The following is a 23,574-nucleotide window of genomic DNA, read 5'->3' as shown; positions in this document are numbered from 1 at the left end:
CAGTATATTTACACTTTTATACAAACACATTTTTCTCAGAGAAATGCAACTCAATAAAAAGCAAGCAACACATACAATCAACAAGCCACATCCAAATGTCTTAGACGCTAAAAAAAGTATGCACTTTCAGAACTTATTGGGTGGAGCTTCAACTTGTGCTGACCAAGAACAATGTCAAATAGTGACGGGATTGGAGAGGATTAGTGCCACGGTTTAATTTGATCAGGCAAACAAACTGCATCTTCAAACTGTTTGAGGAGCGCATTCTGAGCCCTGTGCAATGTCATGAGCTGAAGCCTGCTGTTTGAGATTAAAGAGACATGCTTCCCTAATTTTTTTTCACATAAACATCGAGCTGCATAAGCCCATCATTGTTTGGCACCACAATAGAGGAATCTCTTCTACCGCAGTTGGCACTGTCATATAAACCACACAAATAAATGCCCTGTGGGTTGTTTTGAACAAGTTGATGTGGCGAACGGGATCCGATTCAATGAAACACTCCATCTTTCACATGTGCTATAACTTGTCAGGGTCCTATAGTTTAACTTCTCTTGAGTTCATCTGATAGTAGTGCTGAGCGACTAACCAACATTTCGGTTATTTTTCTGTTTTTAAACAATTGACTGGTCTGTTCAATTATTTGAATTCCATTTCATTCTTCTTTAAGCTCAATGCACACCTTGCACAGTTTCTCTCTAGATAAATCAGATCCAGGCTGAACTGTGTGATGTAGTAGGGAGTTGTAGTTTCTAACAGGCCAATATTCTACATAGTTTTAGTGCATAAACCGTGATAATTAACTACAATGACCATAATCCATTGCGCATCTACTTGTCTGGTCTGTTTCTTTTTTACGACTGCTACAGAAGAATGCACGATCATGAGGGGTATCAAATAAAATAAAATTGTATTTGTCACACGTACCGAATACAACAGGAGTAGACCTTACAGTGCAATGCTTACTTACAAGCCCTTAACCAACAATGCAGTTAAGAAAAATAAAAGGTGTTAAGTAAAAAATGTATAAGTAAAAAAATTATAATAAATAAATAAAATAAAGAGCAGCAGTAAAATAACAGTAGGGAGGCTATATACAGGGGGGTAACCGGTACAGAGACAATGTGCGGGGGCACAGGTTCGTTGAGGTAATATGTACATGTAGGTAGAGTTAAAGTGACTATGCATAGATAATAAACAGAGAGTAGCAGCAGGGTAAAAGAGGGGGTTGGGGGTAGGGGGGTGGGGGGCGACGACAATGCAAATAGTCCGGGTAGCCATTTGATTAGCTGTTCAGGAGTCTTATGGCTTGGGGGTAGAAGCTGTTAAGAAGCCTTTTGGACCTAGACTTGGCGCTCCGGTACCGCTTGCCGTGCGGTAGTAGAGAGAACTGTCTATGACTAGAGCGGCTGGAGTCATTGACAATTTTTAGGGCCTTCCTCTGACACCGTCTGGTATAGAGGGCCTGGATGGCAGGAAGCTTGGCCCCAGTGATGTACTGGGCCGTATGCACTACCCTCTGTAGTGCCTTGCGGTCGGAGGCTGAGCAGTTGCCATACCAGGCAGTGATGCAACCTGTCAGGATGTCATTTGACAAATGTAGTTTATCTAACAGGGCGATGAACGGGACAAGTTTTTTTTTTTGCAATTCACTGAGCAAATGTGTCTGTAAGGATGAACTTACCTGAACTTTTTATGAAGGAGCTGATACCCAATGTGACATTTCCTGTTTCCCAGACACTCATCCGTGATCAAGGACAAAAGGTATAGTTTGTAAATCTATAAAATGTACTTTTTCTGCAAAGTCCAAATGTAAGATGCACCAAATACTAAGTCTGATGCTCTGCTACACATGGATAGCATTTCGGCAATGCGTTTAGTTACTTTTGTGCAGCAGGGGCACAACTTTCACTGGGGACATGTCCCCCCCCCCCCCACATTATCCTTGTAATGTGAGGCAATGGGGTGCTTTAGCACCATGCAGACGTCTCCGAGCGGTCGGGTAGGCTGTTTGGAGTGTTTATCCGACTGGATAAAAATAAAATAATAATATGTCCCCCCACTTCTAAAACCAAAGTTGCGCCCCTGATATAAAGTGTATGTAAGTTTGTGTTAAAGTGGAAGACAGATATGCCTGGGTAATGTGGATTTATCTATACAGTGAAAATATGTTAATTAAACACTGTTCTGTAAATGCATTTTATTGAAGACAAACAAGTACTTTTCCAACAACTATCAAAATAAATTTGGACTGGCACAGATTTATTTTTCAACAAAAGCTTTCGCTATAGAATACAAACCACCCCTGCGTATGTGTGATGCAACACAAACACAATGTGACATTTCTCAAATCAGCTAACATTTGAATAAGACTAAAATGTTGACTTTAAAAAATATTTGACAAATAAAAGGAACAGTACACATACAGGCTTAAGTGAATTCAAATGTCAACCAAATGCTTCTTTATGCACATCATTACGTTGACACAGTAGCAGAGAAGTTATTTATGCTTGGAATGCGGCTTGAATGACACACAAAGTTTGGAATCTTACAGTACAAAGTCCTTTGAACTGACGTCCTGACATCTCTAGGACGGCATTTTCTATAAAACGATTATAACTACACAGACAGTGTCAACAGGAAGTCAACAGACAAAAACAAATTTTCACTTCACTAAAGTTAATAAAAGGTGTTTTAAAATCAACGTCTCGGTGGCAATACTAAACTGGAGCAGACAATGAAGTGGTAGGAAGAGGTTTGGATTCTTACAATCCCTGTGGCCACAATAGTCAAATAGTCCAGCTGAGTACAATTACCTAGAAAAGAGAAAATAATCACAGAGATATTAAGAGTTTTTAAATGGGTTTCCTAGCCCCAGGCTATCCTTAACCTAGGACTATTGTTCGCTTGCAGCTAGCTCAGCCTGGTTTCACACCAGTACTGCAGGCAATGTTGGGGGAAAGCTTAGGATCAAGGAGAATATCCCATGATGAAGGTACACTATATATACGAAAGTATGTGGACACCCCTTCAAATTAGTGGATTCGGCTATTTCAGCCACACCTGTTGCTGACAGGTGTATAAAATCGAGCACACAGCCATGCAATCTCCATAGACAAACATTGGAATTAGAATGGCTTTACTGAAGAGCTCAGTGACTTTCAATGTGGCACCATCATAGAATGCCACCTTTCCAACAAGTCAGTTTGTCAAATGTCTGCCCCGGTCAACTGTACGTGCTGTTATTGTGAAGTGGAAACGTCTAGGAGCAACAGCTCAGCCGCGAAGTGGTAGGCCACACTGGCTCACAGAATGGGACCGCGGAGTGTTGAAGTGCGCAGCGCGGACAAATAGTCTCTCCTTGGTTGCAACACTCACTACCGAGTTCCAAACTGCCTCTAGAAGCAACGTCAGCACCATAACTGTTCCTTCGGGAGCTTCATGAAATGGGTTTCCAATGGCCGAGCAGCCCAACACAAGCCTAAGATCACCATGCGCAATGCTAAGCGTTGGCTGGAGTGGTGTAAAGCTCGCCGCCATTGGACTCTGGAACAGTGTAAACGCGTTCTCTGGAGTGATGAATCACGCTTCACCATCTGGCATTCGATCGGACGAATCTGAGTTTGGCGGATGCCAGGAGAACACTACCTGCCCGAATGCATAGCGCCAACTGTAAAGTTTGGTGGAGGAGGAATAATGATCTGGGGCTGTTTTCATGGGTTCGGGCTAGGCCCCTTAGTTCCAGTGAAGGGAAATCTTTTTTATTTATTTGTATTATTATTATTTATTTTTTAAACCATTTTTCCTCCCCAATTTCGTGATATCCAATTAGTAGTTGCAGTGTTGTCCCATCGCTGCAACTCCCGTGCGGACTCGGGAGAGACGAAGGCCGATAGCCATGCTTCCTCCGAAACACGACCTCGCCAAGCCGCACTGCTGCTTGACACACTGCTCGCTTAACCAGGAAGCCAGCCGCACCAACGTGTCGGAGGAAACACCGTACAGCTGGCGACCGAAGTCAGCATGCATGCGCCCAGCCGCCACAAGGAGTCGCTAGAGCGCGATGGGACAAAGACATCCCAGGCGGCCAAACCCTCCCCTTACCCGGACAATGCTGGGCCAATTGTGCGCCGCGTCATGGGTCTCCCAGTCGCGGCTGGCTGCAACACAGCCCGGGATCGAACCCGGATCTGTAGTGACGCCTCTATCACTGATCAGTGCCTTAGACTGCTGCGCCACTCGGGAGGCCGTGAAGGGAAATCTTAACGCTACAGCATAAAATGACATTCTAGACAATTCTGTGCTTCCAACTTTGTGGCAACAGTTTGGGGAAGGCCCTTTCCTGTTCCAGCATGACAATGCCCCCGTGCACAAAGTGAGGTCCATACAGAAATGGTTTGTCCGGATCGGTGTGGAAGAACTTGACTGGCCTGCACAGAGCCCTGACCTCAACCCCACCGAACACCTTTGGGATGAATAGGAACGCAGACTGCGAGCCAGGCCTAATCGCCCAACATCAGTGCCCGACCTCACTAATGCTCGTGGCTGAATGGAAGCAAATTCCCGCAGCAATGTTCCAAAATCTAGTGGAAAGCCTTCCAAGAAGAGTGGAGGCTGTTATAGCAGCAAAAGGGGGGACCACCTACATATTAATGCCCATGATTTTGGAATTAGATTTTCAACGAGCAGGTGTCCACATACTTTTGGTCATGTAGTGTACATAAAAAAGGAATTAACTACGACTTTCAAAACAATAGGAAAGAATGTTAGGTAAACTTCTTTGGGATAATACAATTTCACCATGCAATTCAAGAAATATATACACACCACCGGTCAAAAGTTTTAGAACACCTACCATTTCAAGGGTTTTTCTTTATTTTTACAATTTTCTATATTGTAGAATAATAGTGAAGACATCAAAACTATGAAATAACACATCTGGAATGATGTAGTAACCAAAAAAGTGTTAAACACATCAAAATATATTTTATATTTGAGATTCTTCAAATAGCCACCCTTTGCCTTGATGACAGCTTTGCACACTCTTGGCATTCTCTCAACCAGCTTCATGAGGTAGTCACCTGGAATGCATTTCAATTAACAGGTGTGCCTTCTTAAAAATTAATTTGTGGAATTTTTTTCCTTCTTAATGTGTTTGAGTCAATCAGTTGTGTTGTGTCAAGGTAGGGGGGGTATACAGAAGATAGTCCTATTTGGTAAAAGACCAAGTCCATATTATGGCAAGAACAGCTCAAATAAGCAAAGAGAAACGACAGACCATCATTACTTTAAGACATGAAGGTCAGTCAACACGGAAAATGTCAAAAACGTTGAACGTTTCTTCAAGTGAAGTCGCAAAAAACATCAAGCGCTATGATGAAACTGGCTCTCATGAGGACCGCCACAGGAATGGAAGACCCAGAGTTACCTCTGCTGCAGAGGATAAGTTCATTAGAGTTAACTGCACCTCAGATTGCAGCCCAAATAAATGCTTCACAGAGTTCAAGTAACAGACACATCTCAACATCAACTGTGTGTTGTCAGGCCTTCATGATCGAATTGCTGCAAAGAAACCACTACTAAAGGACACCAATAATAAAGAAGAGACTTGCTTGGGCCAAGAAACACGAGCAATGAACATTAGACCGGTGGAAATGTGTCCGTTGGTCTGGAGTCCAAATTTGAGATTTTTGGTTCCAACCGCCGTGTCTTTGTGAGACCCGGTGTGGGTGAATGGATGATCTCCGCATGTGTATTTCCCACCATAAAGCATGGAGGAGGTGGTGTTATGGTGTGGGGGTGCTTTGCTGGTGACACTGTCTGTGATTTATTTAGAATTCAAGACACACTTAACCAGCATGGCTACCACAGCATTCTGCAGCGAACTATCATTTGTTTTTCAACAGGACAATGACCCAACACACCTCCAGGCTGTGTAAGGGCTATTTTACCAAGAAGGAGAGTGATGGAGTGCTGCATCAGATGACCTGGCCTCCACAATCCCATGACCTCAACCAAATTGAGATGGTTTGGGATGAGTCGGACCGCAGAGTGAAGGAAAAGAAGCCAACAAGTGCTCAGCATATGTGGGAACTCCTTCAAAACTGTTGGAAAAGCATTCCAGGTGAAGCTGGTTGAGAGAATGCCAAGAGTGTCAAAGCTGTCATCCAGGCAAAGGGTGGCTATTTGAAGAATCTATTTTAACACTTTTTTTGGTTACGACATGATTCCATATGTGTTATTTCATAGTTTTGATGTCTTCACTATTATTCTACAATGTAGAAAATAGTAAAAATTAAGAAAAATGAATGAGTAGGTGTGTCCAAACTTTTGACTGGTAGTGTACATAACACTAAAAACGCTTATTTTATGCGAAAACTAGAGTTTGATAGTTTGTTACCTGTCCAGCCGGTTGACCACCTCTCTGACGGTGCTGATGAGGTTGTCGTGCTCCTGCGGGTTACTCAGGATGATACCATGGAGCTTTTTCATGTAGGAGTCAATGGTGTCCAGGGTGGGGGTCTCCCCACTGCCTGCAGGCGAGAGGGTAGCTTGAGCATGTGGATGTATACAGGCCTGGGTCCTATTCACTAGGGTACATCGTAGCAAAACATTTTTGCAATGGAAAAGGAATACAAGCATTTTCTTATTGGAAAAATTCAGGTAGTCCCTACCTGTTTCAGTCCGTTTGGTGCCTAATTAATATTACAATATCAAGGTATAGAACCCATCGAACCAAGGAATTTTGGAGGGACGTTAAAGGGCTTACCCAGGGTTCCTGGTTATAATCCCCCCAAAATATTGAATAATTTATCGACAAGGAGGACTTGCATAATCACAGAGAGTGAAAGTTAGTTCTCAAAGGTGACAGGAGGCAGAAGTTTTCAAACGTGGCCTCCGCGGTTTGAAGTAGCCGTTGAAGTGAGGGGTGTTGGTAATGAATAAAAGATATCCGCTGTTTCCCTGAAGCTGGGCAGCAACTGGTTGTGTTGCTAAAGTGATCACATAAGACCTTGAGCTGAGGTACTGAAGCGTGTGTGAGGGGGACAGTAAGGAGTGCATCGGACCAATGCAAAATAGACACACATGAATGCAATACAGTTGAGTGTCTGTGTGTGTAGTATTTACCCATTTATATATGTGTGTGTTGTATTCTTTTTATATACCTGTGTGTGTGTGTGTGTGTGTGTGTGTGTCTCTCTCACCAGGCAGGGCCACAGAGGAGAAGCTGCTGGTCAGGGCCTGGCGCAGGGTCTCCAGGTGCTGCTGGAGCAGCCCGTTGCGTCCCCTCTCCTGCCTCACGTCGCCATCCAGGCGCTCCACGGCGCCGCGCATGCTCTCCACGTGCTTCTGCAGCGCCGCGTTGCGCTCCTCATACTCCATGTTGGTCTTGCGCAGCTGACGCATCTCCGCCTCCCGTGCTGCGGGCGAAGACAGAAAGATGCCTCGGTCAGGAGGAAACGGGTGTTAAGGTATGTGACGTGAGGTAGCAGGGAGGGTAAATAGTATCAATAATTCAATTGAATCCTCTGTGTTTTGAGTCGCTATTGTGTTGTTATCTAAGGAGGTGCAGCTATTTTGGGGATGAGTACGGGTGCTCTAGTCAACAACAATTTAGTATTGGGAAGGAAGTTACTGGAGTAAAACAAACATTGCAAAGCAAAAATGCTGTGTACCTTTGCTGTGGTTGAGGAACTCCTCTGTGAAGATGGGAATGTCGAACACAGACCTTTCCTTGCTTTCTGTGTCCTTCTGATGGGGTGGAGAAAATGTGAGTGAGAGAAATGCTTGTAAAACTGTGTGAACAAGTTTGGGTGGGGAGGAAATGGTTTGAAGCTCTGATCAGATCAACCATATACATTGCACCAACATTTGGTGGCTGCAACGTAAGTCGCTCTGGATAAGAAGCCTGCTAAATTATTAACATTTAAAAATGGTACAGTTTAACCACTATAAATTATACCAACACTGTTGCCACCAATCATTTCCCTGAACCACAATAATTTCTCATTGGGCTGAACACTATAGTCTCCTATTGCTAGACTGGTACAGTGGTCCCTTGTAGTGAAAGTGATATTTGCTGTGGTGATGTGGACTAATGAGTGTTGAGCTGTGCTCATTCATCTTGTGTGGGCAGTGGGATGGTAGCAGGTGGAGATTGGCCACTCACTGGATAGCGCATTGAAACTCTGGAAAAGGGGACACTTAGTTATAACATTTTAGTCATTTAGCAGTAGATGGTCTTAAACAAAGTTACACTATGGAGTTAAACAACCACATACTACAAGTATTATGAGTGCAATCTTCTTTTAAAAAGTGGGAATAAAAGTTAGTGCTAAAATAAAAGAGCAATAAGTATCAATTAAAAATATTGTCGTGTGTCTGTACCCTACAGTGCTGGATGTTGCTTCACAAGCCTTTACATCCCACCTAAAGAGTATGCTAACCTGGAAGAAATGCTGGTGTCATTTCAGAACTGCAAATTCCAGCTAAGAAGTTACCTTGGTGTTTACCCTCCTGTGTTTGAAAAGGCCATACCCCTTAATTACAGTGCTTAGCTCCATAAAAATTATTTACACACTTACCAGAAGCCATGGGCTTGCAGCCCTACATAAAGGAGTGCCAAAGCGGGTTTAATCCGGCTTTAGTGCCGCTCCAGTAAGCGCTTAATGTGAAGCGAGAGGGGGCCAGACCCTTGAGAAGTTGGGGTACTTACGTGAGGATATTGTGCCAAGGCCCTTATAAGAATGCCCAACATGTAGCAAATCATTAAGTTGTTCATGTGTGATCAATTGTGACTGCAGCATTATGAATTAGGCTAATTGGGCGACTACTACAGAACAGAACTTTTCAAGCTGCATTTCCATTTTAGTCATTTAGCAGATGCTCTTATCCAGAGCGAACCCACAAACCTGGCGTTGCAAGCTCAATACTCTACCAACTGAGCCACACGGGACCATTTCCATCATCATAATAACCATTACCCTGGTTTGACTAACGCAACAACCCTGCTGTTTCCAGCCCTCAATCCAATCGACTGGCACATGTGGACTTTGTTCAAGACGAGCATATTTTGCTATTTGTTTGCTTTAGGGTAAAGGAGAGATGGGTGTGGTAGGGTTAACTCACCTCGTGAAGGGATTCGTTGGCTACCTGGTGCCCACCATCTGTGAGAAAGGAAGGATTACAAAATAAATAATGAATAAAAAAAGGGAGAGATGATTCATGCTTCCTCTGCGCAGCGTGCCTTTGCTACATCATGAACTAATTGGAGGATGCGCCATTTGTTCAAAGTCATCAGGACAAAAAGAGACGTTTTAAACCAGTAATGGGAGCCATCCCAAAGCAGAGCCGCTCGGGCTATCAAGTTAATGTATCTGATAACGAGGTTGTATTGTACACCTCCAGTGTGTTTCAAATGGGTGTACAAATGTATCTCATCGGTCTTATCTGTTTCAATCGAAGTTCATCCAAAGGCATAACAAAAGAGCAGCTTGCCACTGTATCATATTGAACAGAAAGCACATGTAGAAGGCTAAAAGGCTTGTGTGGGCTGTTGAACCTAAAGCTCTTTTCCTTCAAGACAGCTGATCTTCAGGGATAAATATAATTCAAACCTATCTGAGCCTGTGGGGGCAAACATTGTCAAGATTCAAAAGTGCACTGGCCTTTTCACTGATCAGTAGTTATAAAGGCAAGGAAGACTGTTTTAGATTGGGATGCAGCCCTTGAGAGGAGCGTTATAGGATCAACCGTTGCATGCCCTAATGAACATGACGTAGCTCTTTCGGTGGTTTTTTTACCTCCCCGGTGCCTCTTGACCTTCTGTTTCTCCTGCACCTTCCGGGTGAAGTGCTTGTAGGCCTCTGTCTTCTGGTATTTCTCCAGGTCACGCATGTAGCGCTCCTTGTCCCTCTCCGCCTCGTCCAGGTAGCGCTGCACACAGAGAAGAGGGAGAGAGAAACAGGATATCAATCATAGCAGCTTAAACCCTTTTTGATTGATTCACTGATTCGAAATTCTAATTAATAGTCCTACTATTAACAACTGTAGCCAAATTACTGTGCTCCTAATTCGCATAGGAGGGTGGAGAGAGAGAGAGAGGAATGACAGAGGGTGGTGAAAGGATGGAGCGACTTGGACCCCGTAGAGGGCACAATGAGAGGAATACCAGTTTCCTCCAGTTAAAGCGATGGTGACACTATCCATCATCTGTGTAACAATCGGCTTGGATCTAAAACCATGCTACATTATTCAAGTTCAAAGAAATACCGTGTTCATATGAGAGCAACCAAAGCAAGACAGACAAAATGATATCAAGTGAGCAAAAATAAGCATATATTGTCATCAAATGAGTTTCCATCGAAATAAACAATTCACTTTCTTACAAATAGGCCCAAAATAAAGTCAAAATACCAAATAGAATCCCAACACAACTCTCAATGTCCAATGTCAATATGGACGTCCAGAATCCAATCCAAAAATAGTCCCAAAGTCAATAAAAAAACAAAAATGAGCAATCCCCCTTCAAAATGCAAAAATATCAGTCATCCAATAAAGTCACCCATAAAATACAAATCAACAGGACAGACCTGACCGGATTGTTGTATTAGAGGGAAACCTGTCCTGGTGGAGATTTCCTTACAATAGATTAATGTTCATGATATCCTCCAAAACCAACAAAAAAGGAATCCTTTGTAGTTGGAGTAACAATCCACAATAATGAGCAAAATGTATTCACTTGAATGGTTAATTTAAGGCTGCTTAAGAAGGTCATACCAAGGATCATTGTGCTATTTGATTTGGAATTTTAAGACCCCTTGAAGTATAAAAAATATATATAGAAACAATTTGATGAAAAAAAAGAATTTGGCCTTACTACTATTAGCCCATACAAAAACATTGAATAACTTCACTACATGGAACAACAGATAGTCCCCCACAAAAAAAAAATCAAAAGGAATTTGTTCTGAAGTATATATATATATATATATATATTTTTTTTTTTCCCATGTATTTAACCCCTTATTTTTGGCATTAAACAGTCTCCATTTATACTTCCATTCATTGTTTTGGTATAATATAATATGCCATTTAGCAGACGCTTTTATCCAAAGCGACTTACAGTCATGCGTGCATACATTTTTGTGTATGGGTGGTCCCGTGGATCGAACCCACTACCTTGGCGTTACAAGCGCCGTGCTCTACCAGCTGAGCTACAGAGGACCACAGGGGACCTTCAGATGAGTCTTGTGAGGCCTGTGGGCGTCCTAGAGCAAAACAACCGACATGTACGTGTGTTTGTGAGAGTCTCACCTTTCATATTAGTGTGTAGCCCAAACCGTTTAGACGCTACAGACGATTTTGTGAGAAGACTGACAAATATGGTCTGACAAACACAGCTCTAGCTCTGTCACATCCAGTGCAAAAAAACTGATACAGTATCTCTAGCTTAAACTGACAGATCTTTATTGGGATTTTTTGATTATGCTAATTGGATTTACGCGGGGGCGTTGCATGGCTGCATGGCTAACCTGCTTGTCTTCCGGGGGCAGCTTGCTCCACTCATTGCCCAGCATCCTGGTGATCTCTGGGAAGGGCACGTCAGGCCGCTCAGCCCTCAGCTGTTCACGCCGGTCGTTCATGAAGCGCACATAGCCCGTCAGCGGTGCCTTGGGGGCGTTGCTGTCCTTCACCGGCTTCTTCCTCTTACGGCCCTTGGTCCAGCTGCTGCGCCTGGGCTTCTGCAGAGAGGGGGAGGGCGGGGTGGGGAGTGGCAAAACACACACAGATAAAGTTAGCACTTATCATAAATGGTGCTAACTCTGGAATCCAAAACTGATATCCTCTGTTGAAACAGATCATAGACATTTACATTTTAGTCATTTAGCAGACGCTCTTATCCAGAGCGACTTACAGGAGCAATTAGGGTTAAGTGCCTTGCTTAAGGGCACATCGACAGATTTTTCACCTAGTCGGCTCGGGGATTAGAAGCAGCGACCTTTCGGTTACTGGCACAACGCTCTTACCCACTAAGCTACCTGCCACCCCCCATAGCCTATCCGTTTGGATTCCAGGCAAGCTAACTCTAGGCCAGGGGTGGTGGTTTTTGTTCCAGCCCTACTCTAACACACCATTGAACGTTTTACAGTCCAGGCTTTTAATCTGGGTCCGGGAAACCAGCCCTGAGTGTGTAAGGGTTATTTAAATGGCATGGTCTCACCTCCTCTTCATTTCTCTGGCTGCTGTTGTCTGTGTTACCAGGTGAGCCTGTCTGCTCCTCCATCGCCTCAGCCTCCAGGAAAGAGCCTACAGTGGAAACAAACATTAGTTCCTATTGTGCATACAGCACCTTATAACAGTCCAAACATTTCTGCAGACTGCTACCAAAAAAGTGTAATCTTGCAGACTTTCTTGCAATTCAAATATCCTAGCAATGGCTCGCAAAACTACCTTCAAAAGTGAGCAGAAGTGCAAACGAGAGCCACGAGCACAAAGCTACCGCTTGCTCCACATCATCTCCCTACAGTGCGGTGGCGCGCATCAGTTATATTTCAGGTGGGGTCAACATAATTGAATTTTCATGCATTTTGGAGTAGAATGTCCTTTTAAAAAGTCACCAGAAGTGACCAAGTCATTGTAAAAAAAGAAAACGCTGCTGTTCCCACCGCTGCTGAAAACAATCCTAGGGGAAACACAGTGGAAGCAAAAGCATGAAACAATTGATTGCTGCAGTTTAAATGACCCTTATTGGTCTGGTTTACTAAGGAACTCCTGTCAGACCAAGCATCCGTGTCAAGAAAGAAAACTCTGCCCAGAGGAAAGTGGAATGAAGCAACAGTGCCCCCTACTGTAGGGGAAATCACAGTACACACATACAGGTAACTGCCAAAATAAAGGAAACGCTTTAGTAAATGAGGGATACAAAGTATATTGAAAGCAGGTGCTTCCACACAGGTGTAGTTCCTGAGTTAATTAAGCAATTAGCATCTCATCATGCTTAGGGTCATGTATAAAAATGGCCAGTTGCCCATTATTTTTGCTAGCGTGGCTAGAAGAGATCACCGTAGCTGTTTCCATTAACTTGTCCAGTCATTTTGTGTCTCCATTGAGAAAGTTTGCATAGAAAATAGATGCGACAATTGCCTGCGAGGGTGCGTTTCGATGTAACTATCGCGTCAATAAAAATAGCTGGATGTAATGACGTCAGACCAAAAAAACTAAAACATTTTCTCTCAAAAACCTAGTGTCGAATAAAATTGTAGTGGTTGAAGTGTTTCCATTACCCATTTAGGCAAATTGGCTATTAATACATTGGTGACAGACTGTATGTCCTCCCACTTACGTTTCATGTCTCAGGTAGCCTGCGAAAGCAAGCATGGATAGAATGCAATAATTGACTAATATCTGTTTTTACGGATGAAAATGTATCCCATATGTGCCGTTTCAATTACACATCACACCTTTTTTTTTTGCTTCATTGCTTTTGTCGTATAAACCTGGGTAATTCGAAACCTGCCTAGTGACTTTGAAAGAGGGGTCTCAAAGGAGCATAGGGTGTTTAAAGGATGTGTGTGTGTGTGTGTTTCAGTCACCAGATCTCAACCCAATTGAACACTTATGGGAGATTCTGGAGCGGTGCCTGTGACAGCGATTTCCACCACCATCAACAAAACACCAAATGATGGAATTTCTCATGGAAGAATGGTGTCGCATCCCTCCAATAGAGTTCCAGACACTTCTAGAAACTATGCCGAGGTGCATGAAGCTGTTCTGGCGGCTCGTGGTGGCCCAACGCCACATTAAGACACTGTTGGTGTTTTCTTTATTTTTGTTACCTGTAGAATTCAAAATGTTTTTCAATGCATCCTTCCTTCATTAAGGTGATAACTGATTTACTCGTATATTCCTATATAAAGACAGGTAAAAGCAATATGGTGGAGAATCACTGCTCCACATGAATGAGCTCTCACTGAAGAAAGTTAATTATTTTGGTATTTGAACAGCTAGGCTCAGGTTGTAGCCTATAAGACCAAACAGGCAAACAGGCCTAATATGCTGGTCCTTAGTGCACACAGTGACTAACAGGAAGCTACTGAAACTGGAAATAGAGGTGACGATTCCTTCCTTTGCTCTTTGACAGTGAAACAATGACATTGAGACCCAGTTGAGTCAGTGTCAATGTTTGCTGTCTGGACGCAGTGATGTCATGCCCTTATCGTTTAACACTTGACTCTCACTCCAATCATTTGGACTGTTCTAGAAAAGGAAATGAGCGCATTAGATAACTCAAAAGGAGAAAACCACTTAGGCCTAGACCATTAACAACACAAATTGGGATAAAAGTAGGGATGTAACGATTCACCAATTCGCATCAGTCCCCGATTCAAATGTTTAAGATGTCACTGCATCGGTCCGCAGACCCCAAACCGATCCAAATGTAGCATGCGTCGGTCCGGAAATCGATTAAAACAATACGAATCACTGATTCATAAATTATTTTTGCTCATATAACTTTTTTTCTACCTTCCGAAAATACTTCATATTTTGTGACATCTGATGCATCCTCTCCTTCAGTGTCGAACTAAGCATGTAACTGTGTTGACAGTCATTGATCTACAAGTAATTCTGCTGAACAACCCCAGGCAGTATCAGTAGACTCGTCAAACTGCACACTGTGCCGAGCTTCACATGCTGACCAACACGAGGTTGGCGGCCTGTTCCTGATCTTGCACATCTGTGTGGCACCTTCAGCAGTAAAATGCTAAAATGGCTTGATTGATATTAGGCTTTATTAGTTGAGTGACTACCTATGTAATTTGCAAGGTTATTGTTATCTATGTGCTGTTGAAAATGTTTTACTGGAATAAAAATAAGCAATCGGAGACAACTCATCTGGCTATAGCCTTCCTGGTGAACGGGGCTTATAATACATTTTATTTTAGATTGTTCAGGTTCACCATCAGCAATAGTTTTGCTTTAACAACCAGTATACACTGAGTGTACAAAACATTAGGTACACCTGCTCTTTCCATGACATGGACTGACGAGGTGAAAGCTATGATCCCTTATTGATGTCACCTGTTAAAAACACTTCAAATCAGTGTAGATGAAGGGGAGGAGACAGGTTAAAGAAATATTTTTGAATGGGCAAGACAAAAGATTTAAGTGCCTTTGAACAGGGTTTGGTAGTAGGTACAGGCGCACCGGTTTCAGTGTGTCAAAAACTGCAACGCTGCTGGGTTTTTCACGCTCAACAGTTTCCTGTGTGTATCAAGAATGGTCCACCACCCAAAGGACATCCAGCCAACTTGACACAACTGTGGGAAGCACTGGAGTCAACATGGGCCAGCATCCCTGTGGAACGCTTGACACCTTGTAGAGTCAATGCCCCGACAAATTGAGGTGGTTCTGAGCGCAAAGGGGGTGCAACTCAATATTAGGAAGGTGTTCCTAATGTTTCGTACACTCCGTGTATATGGTCATTTTTAGATATACAGGGTAAAGTTGATAATTTCATAATGAGGAATCACTTTTACGAGGTGCACTGCATGGCCAAAGCGGGAGGAAAAGAAGCTCACTTCCAAACAGTCAAAACCATTAGATTTTGAGGTGGGGGTGAAATCCAAAGTTGTGCTATATAATCATTGGCTATGTCATAGCTAATTTGTAAACAATAAATAGATACATTACTAGCTCAAACACTTAATCTGCAAAAATGACAAGTTACTGGCCGTGTCCGAACACCCATACAAGGGTACTACATCCTTACACTGCATACTATTTAGACCGTACCGTTTAGAAAAATTTATACAGTATGCCACGGCCGCAACTCAGTAGCGGCTCCTGATTGGCTGAGTAGGTGGGGCTGGGCCGAGTGAGTGGATTTTACCAAATTCAATAGACATCCATCACATTAACCAGCATGATGCCTGATTTCCAATATTATTAATGTATCTTAAAAAGGTGCAATATGCAGAAATCATTCCTCCATTTCCTGGTTGCAAAAATTTGAATGGTTTGCCTAATTTCAATTTGTGACAAAACAAGCAATGCATAGTGTAGAGAATCATTGTACCATCTAAACCGCTGTGAAATATATTTTCAATAACCAAAAATATTGTATTTTCAGCTGTTTGAAGCTGGTGCACAAAACCAGAAGTAAAAGACGCAAAAAACTAACTGAAGAACGGAAAGCAGCTTCACTATTGGATACTATTTTAAAATTGCAACGATATATGCCTCTCTCTCATTGGTACAACCCTCCCCTATTCTGAACATTAAAACAAAATGGGAAGATCTAAACTATGAATTCTTAAATGAGGAATGGAAGGAAGTATTGACGAGGGTTCATTCATTGTCTATTTGTGCTAGACATGCACTTGTTCAGTTCAAGCTGCTACACCGAATCTATTCGAATAATAAGTCCAGGCTAAGTAAAATGTATCCAAATCTAGACCCTCTATGTGACCGATGTAGAGGCTTCTGCAGATCTTACTCGTATGTTTTGCTCCTGTCCCAAGATCGTTACGTTTTGGTCAAGTGTTTTTACAACGTCTGTAATATTTGGAGTCAATGTAGAATTGTGCCCTCTGGTGGCCCTTTTTGGCCTACCACCTACTGACTTAATGGTGTCCAGACTAGTGTGGGATGCACTTGCTTTCTCTAGTATCCTCGCCAAGAGATGTATAGTTCTTGAGTGGAAAAATGTCCATATGCCACTGCACAGTCGATGGCTGCACGATTTTATTCACTTTCTAAAACTAGAAAAAAATACGTTATACTTTAAAAGGGAAAAGTTATGTCTTTCATTCCACCTCGGGAACCTTTATAGACCTTCTACAAGGGCCAGACCCTCATTTTGACTTGTAAATTGTCTGGCTTACTGATGCGGTTGCTTTTTGTTGTTCTTTTTTAATATTTGATTTACATCCATTGTGTGTGGATGGCTTGGTCCCGCTAATAATCTGTATACCTCTGACTTGCGCTTCTTGGTCCTGGCCCTCGGGACCCATCAAACCTTTCATTGGGGTTGGGTGGGGGCCGGGGGAGAGAGAATGTGCACCCCTTTGGGTTCCCAGGGCCAGGAGTTTGGAAGCATTTCTGTCCAACAATGTAAAAATGTCCATGAATGTACACTGAACAAAAACATAAAACACAACATGTAAAGTGTTGGGCCCATGTTTCATGAGCTGAAATAAAAGATCACAGAAATGTTACATGTGCACAAAAATCTAATTTCTCTCAAATTTTGAGCACAAATTTGTTTGCGTCCCTGATAGTGAGCATTTCTCCTTCGCCAAGATAATCCATCCACCTGTATGTGTGGCATATCAAGAAGCTGATTAAACAGCATGATCATTACACAGGTTCACCTTGTGCTGGGGACAATAAAAAGCCACTAAAATTTGCAGTTTTGTCACACAACACAATGCCACAGATGTCTCACATTTTGAGGGAGCGTGCAATTGGCATGCTGACTGAAGGAATGTCCACCAGAGCTGTTGCCAGATAATTTAATGTTAATTTCTCTACCATAAGCCACCTCCCAACATTGTTTTAGATTATTTGTCAGTACGTCCAACCGGCCTCACAACCGCAGACCACGTGTATGGCATCATGTGCGCAAGCGGTTTGCTGATGTCAACGTTGTGAACAGAGTACCCCATGGTAGTGTTGGGGTTATGGTATTGGCAGGCATAAGCTACGGACAACGAACACAATTGCATTTTATCGATGGCAATTTGAATGCACAGAGATGAGGCCCATTGTCGTACCATTCATCTTCTGTACACAATTCCTGGAAGCTGAAAACGTTTCAGTTATTCCATGGCCTGCATACTCACCAGACATGTCACCCATTGAGCATGTTTGGGATGCTCTGGATTGATGTGTACGACAGCGTGTTCCAGTTCCCGCCAATATCCAGCAACTTCGCACAACCATTGAAGAGTGGGACAACATTCCACAAATCAACAGCCTGATCAACTCTATGCGAAGGAGATGTGTCGCGCTGCATGAGGCAAATGGTGGTCACACAGACACTGACTGGTTTTCTGATCCACTCCCCTACCTTTTTTTTTAAGGTATCTGTGACCAACAGATGCATATCTGTATTCCCAGTCATGTGAAATCCATAGATTAGGGCCTATTTAATTTATTTCAATTGACTGATTTCCTTATATGAACTGTAACTCAGTAAAATCTTTGAAATTGATGCATGTTGCGTTTATATGTTTGTTCAGTATATATTTTGGAATGGTGGATGTTGATTTCGGGAGGCTGCCATCACGGAAAAGGGAACAAACAACTTTTTATGTTAGTTAACTTCAACTAATCATGACCCGCCATAGGATATCAACACTGACAACGGTTGGCTGCTATTTATAGTTCGTTCAGAAAGTATTCCTACTCCTCGACTTATTCCACATTTTGTTGTGTACGCAGCCTAAATTCAAAATTGATTAAATATATGTTTTTTCTCACCCATCTACACACAATACCCCATAATGACAAAGTGAAATCATGTTTTGATTTTTTTGTGCAAATTGATTGAAAATGAAATACAGAAAATCTAATTTACATAAGTATTCACACCCCTGAATCAATACTTTGTAGAAGCACCTTTGGCAGTGATTACAGCTATGAGTCTTTCTGGGTGAGTCTCTAAGAGCTTTCAGATCTTGATCTGTTTTAAAAAGGGATATTTATATTTTTAGCATGTTAGATCTAATTTTCCACTTACTTTTAGTGTTGAAGCATCATCCAGATAGTTGTTTTGGAAAGTTCCATTCCTGAGATTTCTTTGGCTGGCTTAGTTGCTTGAATGAGCCATATAGAGATAGTGCCCAGACTCACCCAACAACATGGTTCAAAACGTCTCCACATAATATTCTAGACTATTATGTTTATGGGGGGCCTGTGGAAAAATGTGATTGTTCTTTTCTGCAAAACTATGATTTTGAAGAAAACGGACTAGCTACTTCAGCCGAAGTACGTTGTTCCGCTCACGTGAGCAAGTCTGACGCTCTGGAGTAGGCATGTCATCTTTCACTTGTCAACAGAGCGCGTGGCTATAAATACGGAAATACGAATAAGGCAAACATGCGGCATTTCACTAGCTTGGACAGGGATAAGGATACGGATATCCTAGATGTCAAAGAAGCTACATAGGTAGTTGGATTGCTAAAGTAGTAGTGTAGAACATGTTCATTTACTTATTCAAAATAGTATTTTTCTATTAGTTGTATGTATGCGTGTTTACTTTTATAATCTTTATTACACACAACACATACTTCCAGTGTTTACTTTATTTGGGAACATGTTTGTGTGTCATAAAAACAAGCTTTATTTGGGAACATGTTGAAGAACAAGTAACTTTCCTGCTCACATACTCATAGCCAGTTATACACCTTGTATTTACATGGTTATAGCCATAGACATGTGTAATAAAACTTGGTATCATTACGTGTTCAGTCTTTATACATTCTTGAGAATCAAGTGGTTCAGAGAAGCAGGTGCGCATCCTCAGACTCCTTAAATCCAACGTATACTCCAGAAGGTGAAGGATACTTTCTACAGATTGCCTCAACAACGCAGGACGGCATTACTCGTCTGTTACCTTTTCCAAGCTTTTCCCTTGAGTGCCCATTCCATCACAATATTGACTATGGAACAGGGGGAAAGATCAATAAGGGATCATTATAGGAAACATAATACTGTACATTTTTGATAACTTCAATTTCAAATGTTTACTTACTATATGGACAGCTGCCTGTTTGGTCCTTCTGGACGTGGTCACTTTTTTCCCCAGTTGATCTTAGGGACATGGAAAAACGTTTAAATTACTCCTGGGTTGATAAGAGCTGGGAAATCTGCATGATCTGTCACACAGACTGTTGTGTTGTGCCCGACACCATCAGTGTCTTTGGCAGACAAATGTAGTTCTTCAAGAGTTGGCTTTATCAAGTCCCATCGGAACAGCATAGACACTCAATTTAGATTTGCCTTGCATTTTTCACATTTACAGTTCACCGTGACGCTCTCTCTGGGCGCTGCCGCTGGCTGCAGGTCTGCCGGATCACCTGTTGCCATTTCCCCCCCGTGCTGTCTCGGCTTCTATCTGTCGAAGCTCTTCATCAGTATATTCTGGCTCAAACAACTATGGTTCTGCAAAGTATGCATCCTCTTCAGGCTCGTAGCTGTCCGACTTCACCCAAAATGATTAAATCAAAACATGTCGGTGTAGCGATTGAAAGCCATGTCTGCCCTACGCTAACCATGAGAACCAGGCCCGTGGCATTTGGAGGTGTGGCTACGCGAGACTAGCAGTGCGCGGATGTCGTAGTGACGTAGAAATGAGTTGCAAGACAAGGGCAAAACAGGAAGTAAACAGTCTGAGTTATACACATTTATGCTCGTAATAGTGGAAATAGCCAAGTGTTTAGATATTGACGTGTATAGGCCACAAAGACATGAGATGGCTGCAGAGTTTAGTGTGGGGACGTTTTTAAGCAATTTTTTTGGGTGAGTCTGGCTACTACCACCATATGGCTTATGCAAGCAACTACAGTGCCTTGCAAAAGTATTCATCCCCCTTGGCATTTTTCCTATTTTGTTGCATTACAACCTGTGATTTAAATTGATTTTTATTTGGATTTCATGTAAATGGATATACACAAAATAGTCCAAAATAAATAATGGAATAGTGGTGCGTGCATATGTATTCACCCCCTTTGCTATGAAGCCCCTAAATAAGATCTAGTGCAACCAATTACCTTCAGAAGTCACATAATTAGTTAAATAAAGTCCACCTGTGTGCAATCTAAATGTCACATGATCTCAGTATATATACACACGTTCTGAAAGGCCCCAGAGTCTGCAACACCACTAAGCAAGGGGCACCACCTAGCAAGCGGCACCATGAAGACCAAGGAGCTCTCCAAAACAGGTCAGGGACAAAGTTGTGGAGAAGTACAGATCAGGGTTAGGTTCTAAAAAAATATCAGAAACTTTGAACATCCCACGGCGCACCCTTAAATCCATTATTAAAAATGGAAAGAATATGGCACCACAACAAACCTGCAAGAGAGGGCCGCCCACCAAAACTCACGGACCAGGCAAGGAGGGCATTAATCAGAGAGGCAACAAAGAGACCAAAGATAACCCTGAAGGAGCTGCAAAGCTCCACAGCGGAGATTGGAGTATCTGTCCATAGGACCACTTTTAGCCGTACACTCCACAGAACTGGGCTTTACGGAAGAGTGGCCAGAAAAAAAGCCATTGCTTAAAGAAAAAAATAAGCGAACACGTTTGGTGATTGCCAAAAGGCATGCGGGAGACTCCCCAAACATATGGAAGAAGGTACTCTGGTCAGAGACAGAAATTGAGCTTTTTGGCCATCAAGGAAAACGCTATGTCTGGCGCAAACCCAACACCTCCCATCACCCCGAGAACACCATCCCCACAGTGAAGCATGGTGGTGGCAGCATCATGCTGTGGGGATGTTTTTCATCGGCAGGGACTGGGAAAATGGTCAAAATTGAAGGAATGATGGATGGCGCTAAATACAGGGAATTGCTCCTAGGCACAATTTAACCAGGCGGTCAATACCAGGGGTTCCCAAACTTTTTCACTCAGGGGCCCCCTTCCAGCATTGGGAACATCCAGCGCCCCCCCCTCCGCGCACACGCCACGTCTATTTCTATGGGCACAAGCACTGTTCAAACAGTTTACACCCCTCTTGTTGGTGGAGAGAATTTTTCAGGTTTAAAGCTTATTTTCTGCAATTCTACAAATTTTGCCATGGGGTGCAAAGAACATTTTGCCATTTTAAAGCTAATTTTCTTGCAATTCTATACATTTTGCCATGTCTAATGTGTATCCATGTGATATGAGTGACAAAATAATTACATTTATTGGCTAAAAAACCTAAATAAAAAAACGTTAGATGACATGGGCTAGTTGATCTGGACATTTATGACAAGTTATAAGGTACGCAACGTCTCTAAGGTATGCAATGACTAACATGACAACAGGAACTGATGATGCACTACCCAATTTCTAAATTGCACCTTGTGCATTTTACTATTACAACTTTCAAGAGTAAGTTTAAAGCAGGACTGAGTTTCTTGAGAATATATATATATATATATAAATAAATACACACACTTTTTGGGGGTTAACCACTGGTCTAGACTAGAGCGTCCACAGGGTCTGTGCAGCAGGCTGGACGTTTGAGGTCCATAGTAGTAATGGTCTGACTAGGCGATATTTGTAATAGCTTGCCAAACACTAGCTAGCTGACTAACGTTAGTCTCTGGTCTACAAGGCAGGTAGCTAGCTAACTATACTTTACTAGTAATATATCTTTATCTTATCCGACTTGCCACAACTGAAGTTCCTCCTGGAAGGCTACATATCCTAATTCTATTCTATAACGTGAACTAGCTAGCTAACGTTAGCTAGCAAGCATCTTAGCTAGCTAGCTCGCTACTTAGCTGGTTAAAAGGGTTTTGGTTTATCAGACTATAGTGAAGAGAGTCTGTGTTTTCACGTTATTTCATAATTTGTTCACAATAAAGTACACTAACCTGTAACTTTTCTTTTTGGTTAAAAATCCACAAATTAGCTAGCGATGGGGCTCTCAGAATCAAAACAATGCAGCAGTCCTCTCTGGAAGTGGAAAAACGTCACTACCGGAAAACGATTTACTAAATTCATTCGCGAATCGCTTGCATTATGGTCACTGCTATCTGGGATCCTTGGAACGTCCCTAACTCCATTGAAGTTTACGTTTAAAAAATGTTAGGGTTATGTAAGGTTTCTGGTCATGGTTAGGTTTAGGGCACATGTGTCAAACTCATTCCACGGAGGGCCGAGTGTCTGAGGGTTTTCGCTCCTCCGTTGTACTTGATTGATTAATTAAGGTAACTCATTAGTAAGGAACTCCCCTCACCTGGTTGTCTAGGGCTTAATTGAAAGGTAAAACAAAAACCAGCTGACACTAAGCCCTCCATGGAATGAGTTTGAAGCCCGTGTTTTAGGGTTTAGGGTAGGATCCCGCATAGCTCTAACCCTTGCATTATGATGACATTTGTTTAATGCAGGCTATTTTAGAATATTGTTAACCTTAATTCTGTGCATCAGTGACTTTTATGTATGTGGTTATTATGTGCCTTCAAAGATTGTATTCAGAGAGGAATTTCTTAAAATTGTATCGCTATCATCCAGAAGGCGAGGTCAGTACAGGTGCATCAAAGTTGGGACCGAGAGAATGAAAAACAGCTTCTATCTCAAGGCCATCAGACTGTTAAATAGCCATCACTAGCACATTAGAGACTGCTGCGGCCTATTGAAATCACTGGCCACTTTAAGAAATGGAACACTAGTCACTTTAATAATGTTTACATATCTTGCACTACTCATCTCATATGTATATACTGCATTCTATTCTATAATATTTTTCTGTATCTTAGTCCATGCCGCTCTGTCATTGCTTGTCCATATATGTATATATTCTTCAATCCCATTCCTTACTTTTTTGTGTGTATTGGGTATATGTTGTGAAATTGT

The 23,574-nt window shown here is 42.3% G+C and overlaps 1 protein-coding gene across 6 annotated transcripts; it reads right to left on the bottom strand.

The window, feature by feature from the left end:
* Positions 1 to 2,185: 2,185 nt before the first annotated feature.
* hmg20a (high mobility group 20A) lies at positions 2,186 to 22,693 on the bottom strand (the record flags this gene model as incomplete). 6 transcript variants are annotated; one of them, XM_084169228.1, is made up of 10 exons in its annotated part: positions 22,593 to 22,682; positions 19,760 to 19,818; positions 12,224 to 12,309; positions 11,535 to 11,744; positions 9,804 to 9,936; positions 9,130 to 9,167; positions 7,677 to 7,752; positions 7,206 to 7,421; positions 6,401 to 6,533; positions 2,186 to 2,816 (listed from the first exon to the last, which is right to left on the bottom strand). In XM_084169228.1, exons 3-10 carry the CDS (start codon positions 12,284 to 12,286, stop codon positions 2,813 to 2,815), a joined length of 873 nt encoding a protein of 290 aa, XP_084025354.1. In that variant the 5' UTR covers positions 12,287 to 12,309; positions 19,760 to 19,818; positions 22,593 to 22,682. The 6 variants fall into 6 exon arrangements, 4 of the variants coding, with proteins under 4 accessions (XP_084025354.1, XP_084025352.1, XP_084025355.1 ...); XR_014613752.1 differs by lacking the exon at positions 19,760 to 19,818 and having other exon boundaries at positions 6,401 to 6,529; positions 22,593 to 22,693; XR_014613753.1 differs by lacking the exon at positions 19,760 to 19,818 and having other exon boundaries at positions 6,401 to 6,483; positions 22,593 to 22,693.
* Between the last annotated feature and the right edge of the window lie 881 nt (positions 22,694 to 23,574).

Source organism: Coregonus lavaretus, assembly GCF_964263955.1.
Source record: "Coregonus lavaretus genome assembly, chromosome: 9".
Classification (NCBI taxonomy): Eukaryota; Metazoa; Chordata; class Actinopteri; order Salmoniformes; family Salmonidae; genus Coregonus; species Coregonus lavaretus.
Note: the sequence above shows the minus strand (reverse complement) of the source record. Positions and strands in the feature narration are given on the sequence as shown.